This window comes from Mirounga angustirostris, unplaced genomic scaffold (genome assembly GCF_029215605.1).
Source record: "Mirounga angustirostris isolate CCGP_5_RB_7025 unplaced genomic scaffold, mMirAng1.0.hap1 SCAF_15, whole genome shotgun sequence".
Lineage (NCBI taxonomy): Eukaryota > Metazoa > Chordata > Mammalia > Carnivora > Phocidae > Mirounga > Mirounga angustirostris.
In genome coordinates, this window is record NW_026991723.1 from 80,622,492 (window position 1) to 80,630,834 (window position 8,343).

The 8,343-nt window shown below is 47.8% G+C and overlaps 1 protein-coding gene across 11 annotated transcripts in view; it reads left to right on the plus strand.

Annotated features, from left to right (window-relative positions):
- Nucleotides 1-8,231, plus strand: part of CNTRL (centriolin) — an 83,214-nt gene extending 74,983 nt beyond the window's left edge. For 5 of the 11 annotated variants that reach the window (XM_064579462.1, XM_064579451.1, XM_064579456.1 and 2 more), the window contains 8 exons: nucleotides 306-531; nucleotides 1,846-2,051; nucleotides 3,058-3,198; nucleotides 3,776-4,048; nucleotides 4,213-4,275; nucleotides 5,514-5,720; nucleotides 6,935-7,158; nucleotides 7,260-8,231. In XM_064579462.1, coding sequence (XP_064435532.1) covers nucleotides 306-531; nucleotides 1,846-2,051; nucleotides 3,058-3,198; nucleotides 3,776-4,048; nucleotides 4,213-4,275; nucleotides 5,514-5,720; nucleotides 6,935-6,991 — 1,173 coding nt within the window. In that variant the 3' untranslated portion in view covers nucleotides 6,992-7,158; nucleotides 7,260-8,231. The other 6 variants (XM_064579452.1, XM_064579454.1, XM_064579453.1 and 3 more) reach the window with 6 other exon arrangements.
- Nucleotides 8,232-8,343: the final 112 nt, after the last annotated feature.

The window sequence follows — 8,343 nt, forward strand, 5'->3', positions numbered from 1 at the left end:
ATTTTACAGCAACGCTTTGACTCTGTCGGTGTTGATGTTTGCAGACCATTAAGACCACAGAACGTGGGTCCTGTAAAGAATCTTGCTGGCCCCGTGCCGCTGGCTGTGCGAATCCCCTCCTCACGTGCTGGCCACATAGCTTTCCAGGCCCAGCACGATGCCTCTGTGAAGGGAACTCACTTTCTTGCACCGCGGGCTGTTTCCTACTTTCTCTGGAACCGGAACCCGGCTAGTGTCCACGAAGGTTCCCTCATCTAGGACACACTGTATTTGTTATGTGATGACTGTAGTTTTTCTCTCTCAAGATGTTTCAGAGACTCCAGAAAGAGCGAGAACGTGAAGAAAAGACGTTAGAAGCCAGGAAAGCGGCTCTGATGGAGCAGCAGAAGCAGCTGGAAGGGGAGGTGGGCGAGCAGAAAGGCAGGCTGGACCAGGTGCTCGCCAAGCTGCTGGCGGCGCAGGAGCGCGTCAGGACCTTGCAGGAAGAGGAGAGGTGGAGTGACACCCTGGAGAAAACGCTCTCCCAGACCAGTACGTGCTCCCGAACATGGCGCTGCGGCGGGGGGGGGGGGGGGGGGGGAGGTAGGGGGCTGTCTTGCCAGGTGTCTCCAGAGCCCGGCCACAGCCCAGAAGGGGGTCTGGAGGCACGCGGCAGGGAGGGGATGCCCCGCTGGAACCTGCTAGCCCTGGGAGAGGTGACAACAGGCTCAGAGACACAGGGCATTTGTCTTTATAGAGAAGGGATTTGATCCTGAGACTGTGAGGTCTTTCTACTTGACCATATTGCCTTCTTCGAGAATGCTGCCTCAGGAAGAGGGACGTTAAGGCAAAGAAGTTCCAGAAGGCACTCTAAAGGCTTTCTATGAAATACAGTATTTTGAGCTTTGGAAACGATCCATTTCATCTCACCCAATCAAAAATAATATTAACAATTCTACTTGTGTCCAAATTTGACATAGTGAATGGTGCCAAAATACAGGTATTTGCTTTTGGGTCTGTTTGCTCTCTCTTGAGCCATTACCAATGACACTGACATGGAAATCCAGGATAAATGATTGTTCCCACATCAATAAATGATTTCTTTTTTTCCTTTCTTAGGCTTCAGGGTTTAATAATGCTCAGAAAATGTTGTTCTCCCTCAGGTGAACTTGGTGAAACGGTTATTACTCCTCCCCCCCTCCAACTTTTGATATATCCAGACCAGCCATTTCGTTGTGAAAATGAAACTTACCAGATGTGCTGAGTCTGACCACACCAGACATGTGAAAGTGAAATCTGGACAGGGTGTTATTCCAGAGAGTGTGGTTAGAAAAATCTATTTTAACTGTCACTGTTCTTTATAAGCATTATTTATTGAGTAGTCACTGTGTACTATGAGTTTGCATACAAGATTCCCATTGAACACCAGGACGTAGGCACCTCCTGTATAAAATAGGGCTCACGCCGCTCCAGATCCCATGTTCTTTCTACCGCGCTGCCTTACATGAAGGAAAAGTACGGGTGCACCTCCCTTTATTAAAATCCGGGTTTATAAAAAGCAGTTCAGCCATCTGTTCCATGTCTCCTGCACCTCAGGATTGCTGTTTATTCTCACTGGTCTCTGGCACTCAAAGGGAAGACAATAGCTATCTGTCACTTTGGAATCTGGCCCTCTAGGACCCAGTTTTGTCAGGAGGCACCTTCATTAGGGCCTTTTTCTGGGCCTCTGATGAGGGTCGGGGCACGGGGCTGGGCGGGGGGGCCTTGGAAGACCCAGTGATGCCTAAGTGAGTGGCATGTCGTTAAGCAACCTGCCCACAGCTGGCCCAGGGCCTCTGGCTAAACTACTAAAAATGCTCATTTCAGAACGACAGCTTTCAGAACGGGAACAGCAATTATTGGAAAAGTCAAGTGAGCTGCAGGCTCTCCAGAAAGAGACAGACTCTATGAGGGCAGACTTCAGCCTCTTACGGAACCAGTTCTTGACAGAAAGAAAGAAAGCCGAGAAGCAAGTTGCCAGCCTGAAGGAAGCACTAAAGATCCAGCGGAGCCAGCTGGAGAAGAACCTTCTGGTGAGTACCTACTGCCCTGGCAGCTCATGAGGAAATAAAGCATTTGCATTTTTAAACTAAGACATTGCTTCAGTGTGGAGAAAATAAGTTACCCGGCAGCCCAGTCCCTAACTCAGCTGTCGTTTTTGGTGTATTGATGCACGGTGTGATCTTGAAGCTGATGGTGGGTTTTGCCTGAGTCTGGGCTGTAGCCCTAGAGGAGCCCGGCTGGCTGGAGAGATGGTCACGTGCACAGACGGTGTCAGCACGGAGCAGAGAGCACTCTCAGCAAGGAGCCTCTGTTCCCACCTCCAACTGGCAGGGGCTGCAGCGATTTGGGGGGAAGAAGCCTTAACATGTTTGCCCAGCTGTAGTCACTGCTCAGATTTTTCTCATCCTGCCCTTTTTAGTCAAATTAGCTTTAATTAATCATTGTCCTAAAACCAAGGAGCTCAGTCTACCATGCTTTTATCCCTAAAATACATTTGGGATAAAAATTTGGGGAGAGGCTACTCTTAAGTCCACAACAGTCTATGGTGGGTGGAGGCAGATGGGCAGTGGTAGAGACTGTCACGGGAATGGATTTTTCTAACACCCTCTGGAGAAATTACGTAGCCCTGTTGTGCGAATGGGTGTGTGTTTCCCAGAGGGTGATACACTTACCACTAGTGATGGGCAGCGTGATTGTAAAGATAGCATGGAGGTGTCCAGGCTTTCATCCCCCGGGTAGCTCTGTGATGATGCGTATTGTCGTTCCGATTGCGGACCAGTAATGGAGGCTCGGGAAAGGAAAGTAACATATTATCAAAGGTAATGTTGCAGAGCTAGGATTCAGGCTTCGGGCTAACAGACTGTGACCACATATGTACTCCAGCTCCACCACAGCCGCTAAAGAAGGCCGGTAGTGTTACCCCACGTTACAGCCAGAGCCCCAGTGGGAGATGGAGTTCAGAGCTAGTGAGTGTGTAAGCCAGCAGCGCACGGCCCCATGCGCCGGAGCCCAGTCATGTCCCTCCTCCTGCGCTAGGAGCAAAAGCAGGAGAACAGCTGCATGCAGAAGGAGATGGCAACGATCGAACAGGTGGCCCAGGACAACCACGAGCGGGCCAGGCGCCTGATGAAGGAGCTCAACCAGATGCAGCATGAGTACACGGAGCTCAAGAAACAGGTGCGTGCCCAGGGGCCCCCCCTGGCCGCCCGGGGCAGAGAAGGCTCAAAAGGCATGCTCACTGCCTGCTGGGCTCAGACAGATTTTGTTTCTTAAATAGCTCTTTTCATAGGAGTATTTCTTTGTGGAAACTGCGAAAGCTGATTATAAGAATGTCCTTTAAATCAAATCTGTTTTTCTAGTCTTAAATTTAGAAATGCACCTCTGCAAAAAAAAAAAAGCATTTGTTCAAAATGTACTTTTAAAATCCCCTTAAGTTCAGCAAGCATCTTATGTTTTTAAAAGAAAAATGGCAGTTCTTCGGCATGAAACTTTATCATGTCCCGAAGAACTGTGTTGAAATGTTAGATTTTATGCCAGAAACAAGTCTAGAAGACCCAAATCCCTAGGAAGGAAGAAATGACCACAGGAGAAAACTCCGATACCCTGTAATGTAACCAGGCTGAGAGCAGTTCACACTTAGACTGGGAGAGTCTAATCCTACATGGAAAGTTCCATAAGTACATGGCACATTAAACAGTTCAATTCCAAGTAGGTCCCAAACTTTACCCACTGGTATTTGACTCTCACTCTTCAGATGACAAACCAAAAAGATCTGGAGAGAAGACAGATGGAAATCAGTGACGCGATGCGAACACTTAAATCTGAGGTGAAAGATGAAATCAGAACCAGCCTGAAGAATCTCAACCAGTTTCTTCCAGAACTGCCAGCAGATCTGGAGGCTATTTTGGAAAGGAATGAAAACCTAGAAGGAGGGTTGGAGAGCTCGAAAGAGAACTTCCCATTCACCATGAGGGAGCGACCATCACCTTTTGAAGAAAAACTGAACTTTTCCCAGACTCACATGATGGTAAGGGTGTATCCTGCTGCTCTCTGGACTTCGCCAGAAGATAATTTATTCCCACCTCCCCCGAGATAAGCTGGGAAAACAGACGTGGGACTGGGGGAGGGCGTGAGGAGGGAAAGGCTAACAACGTCTGGGGACTCTGATGTTGCCCTCTCCCTCTGAAAAAGGATGAACACTGGCGTGGAGAAGCACTCCGAGAGAGACTGCGTCACCGTGAAGATCGACTCAAGGTTGCCCTTTAAAACAGTACAGTATGAGATGCTTGGCATGTTGAGGACGGGGGGAAATTGCTTACCTCCACGTACTGCTGTCATTCCCTCTGTTATGGCATGAGCAGCTTTCTAGATTACGTGGTAGAAGCTCCGAGAAGTTGGCATCACCCAGTAAGTGGCAGGGGTTAGCATTCAAACCATGAGTCCTGGAGTTAGGCCCAGTGTTCTGAGTAATGCTGCTTTGCCTCAGCTAAAACTGACAGAACCTAAGGACTTGGGACAGAAAACAGGGATACAGGGATAAACAAAAGGGGGCTCATAGGCCAGTGGTTGGGAGAAAGACTGGGAATACTGGAAAAGTAGGCTTCCTGTCAGACAGGAAGTTGTTTGGCTCAGAACACGTGGAGTCTTGGGGCCCATCTCTCCACAGGCAGCTTTCGAAGAGCCTAGTATTTAGCGATCAGCATTCACCTGAAGATTTGGGGGCTAAGAGTAGGGGGGGAGTTGGAAAATGAGAGGGAGATAGAACGAGAGGGCAGAATGTGTTTGGAGAAAGGCTCCATACACAGCGTGAGCTGAGAGGGAGCCCTGTGCCGTGTTGAGGGAGTGGAGGTCCTTGATGTCTGGTAGCCTCCGGCCCCAGGTGGCTACTTAAATGTAAATGAACTGTAGTTGCATCAGGTTAACAGTTCAGTTCTTCAGTTGCCACAGTTTGAGTGACTCAGTAGCCACAGGTGACTAGTGCCTGCTGTATTGGACAGCACATATACAGAGCGTTCCCATCATCACAGAGAAGTTCTGTTGGACAGAACTGCTGTAGACTTGGAGAGAATCCTTTCAAAGAAACAGCACGGGGACAAGCCGGAAAGTAGCGTGGGGTCGAGGAATGAATATATTGTGAGAGGCACTGAAGATACCAAGTATAAACCAGTCTTCTGCTAAGTCTGAGCAGGAAAGGGAGAGACAGGGTCGTAATTCAGTGGGGAGGCCAGGGACACAGAAATCCAAAGCATTGTTAAAGCGGAGAGGAGGCTGAGCAGAAGGCCTGGTTAATGACAGCACAGCATCGTACAAGTTCCACGCACAGAGTAGCCACCGGCACCTCCTACATTTCCCTTTTTTTTAGGACAAGAGCATTTTCAGCAGCCATTCCTACTTGATGATAATCAGATTTGCCCATCCCGTGTTAAGCATGAGGAAGCCACTAAGTACATTTCTTCTGTGTAAAACCCGAAATTTTACTGTAACGTTTTCAGGCCCAGCTTCGACACTGTATGTCCAAGCAAGCAGAAGTGCTAATTAAGGGGAAGCGGCAGACAGAGGGCACGTTACACAGCTTGAGAAGACAAGTGGATGCTTTAGGGGAACTGGTCACCAGCACTTCTGGAGACTCCACATCGTCACCCGGTCTGTCTCAGACAGAGTTTTCCGTGGCCGAGGATGCTCAGCCTGGACCAAGCCAGGTAAGAGGAAGCTCTGTTGTAGACATGGAAAGTCCCTGAAAGCTTTGGGGTCCCTAATCTAGATAGAGGAGACTTCTCAGAAGGCCACAAATGCCACCTTTAGGTCTCGGAAAACTTGGCTTAAGACAGATTTGCGTTTTCAGAAATGGTCCCTGGGAAAACTGGAATGGGTTGGTTGGTAGACCTAGAAAGAGGACAAGGTGATGGCTTAGGGAATGGCCGGAAATTGGAGACTGGATGACCTGTCGGGGACGTAGTGAATTCTCCTGACGTTCCCCACTGGTGGATTTCCTTGTTCTCTACTCTGTGTCTGGAGGGCATTTAGGCTGTGCAGCCAGTGTGAGTCCTGGTTCAGCCTGTCTCCCTGCGTCTTGGGGAAGGACGACTGGCTGTGCCTACTGTTCCTCCTCAGCACAAGTTTGAACCCAGACCTCTTAGCCCAGGGTCTCTACAACCCGAGGTTCACAAAGGCTTTCTGCGTGAGACCTCGACAAGGTTAACGATCGTTTAGGAGGAACATGAACTAGACTCATGGAATCGGTCAGTAGGGACCCAGAGATCCGTAAGAGCTACCACTTTTGAGTGCCTACTATGTGCGTGTACTAAGCACTTTACAGTATTATCATAGGAGGTAGGAAGTATGCCTTTAATAGATGAAGAAATTGTGTAAAATGAAAAATGTCATAGCAAAAGATGAAACCAGGACTTCGGGGCTCATCTGTCACCACCACAGAGCAGTATATGGCTGAGCCACAAGGAACGTTCAGAAACAGCTGCCTCTCTCGTAGGCACGCAGCTCAGCAGCAGCAGAACCAAGATCTGAATACGATTACCTTAAAACCTTCTATGGTGGGACCAAGTCAGGCACAGGCCGAAACCACCATGGGCCTCAGGACAGGTCTTGAGAGAGTGTCAGGAGGCACTGAGTATCGGAAAGGTGGGTTTAGAGGAAAGACAGCCCAGAGTAGTGGAAGATGAGTACGTGGGGGGTTGGGTGCAGGTTCAATTATCAGCGCGGGGTGGCAGCCCGAAGAGTTCAGGTGCTCCAGATGCAGGAGAGTAATGGAGGTGTCGGAGGTGCAGTGGGTGGGGGGAGATTGCTACGATTCTTTTGGAGTCTGGGGTCATAATCCAGGTATATGGGATGGAAGCCTAAACTAGGTTGGAGTTAGGGGCTGACTTCTGAGCTGTGTTTTCATCTCCCTTCTTTTCAGAGCTCCTTCCAAGTTCTACAATGTCCGTCACTATTACTAGACAGTTACCAACACTGACGCCATCCCCAGCTCCTGCTCGCGGGGTACATGTTACAGAGTTCTTTTAACTACCACTTTCAGTTGGAACATGCTGAATTCCAGCTTATCCTACAGTCAAGTAGCCCTTTAACTTTACTCTTGGATAATTTTGTACAGTGGTTCATCTCAAAATATTTTCCAAAGAGGTACATATTTTACCTGTTAGCCATCGTGCTGTCCCTTAGTTCCGTTCACTGAACACTTGTTTTTACTGTTGCAAGAATGCATCCTCTTTGTGTTCCTGCAGGAGAAGAACTGCTCAGCCGGATGAGGAAATCTCTGAGGAAACCCCTTCTCTACTACCTCACTGCAGAACTGGAATGCCGCTTGGTTTCGCTCCAGATGCGGTGAACTCGGACCTGTGAGCTGAGCTGTAGCTCAGCTCACTGTGCTGTGAATGCCGGGGTGTCCGTATGTGCATATGGGCAGAGCTGTATACAGTTTAAACCTGGACGGCTGGGGGGTTTGTTTTTTTACCTTTGGTATGTGTTGCCATAAAACCAGTGATTGTAATCGCAAATCTGAGGCTATAAATTGGTAAAATCTATAGCTACAAAGAAAAAAAATGTACTCAAGCCCTTCGTCATTTATAGTGTCAAATTTTATTTTTGGATTTTATTTAAAATCTCTATTTTCATATGAAAATAAAAGATCAAATAGTCTGTCATCTGACTTTACATTTCATAGATCTACAGTAAAGCCATCAAACATTCACCTTCGTTCCAAGAAAACGGCCATTTCCAAACGGCTCTCATCTTTGGCCTGGAGATTGAAGTATATTGTACCTGTCAATGAACCTACACCACATGGAAATAGCTTTTATAAAACTACTACACGTGAGGTGCATTTCCTCAACCAAAAATATTCTTTGGTGGAAAATTAGCAGAATCTGACCCGGTAGTAAATTCAAATTGTGTTCGACTTTTAAATCTGAGCTACTGTAATTAATGGCTCCGCTCCATGATGTACAAACACATTATTTCTCTAAAAACAAGAATAGCAGCTACTGTCACAAAAGACCGTGTGGCAATAGACTTCTTCTCACGGGTAAGGGGAAGTAGGAAACTACATGTTCTAGATTAGGTTTTAAAATACTCCCAAGGCCTGTTTCTCTAGGCCTGCAGACAGCTTCTGAACCATAACCATAAAGAATGGTGCAGTGCAGTCACCCCTCTCCACCCACAGAGGTTTGTATTCCCAGGAAGTTGTTTGGCCAGACCTGGACCATTAAGGTATGGGATAAAGAGAATTACAGTAAAGGCAATGGAAGTGATAACACAGCAAGTTCTAGAAGGCATCTACTTCCAAAATAAAAATTGGTTTGTTGTATA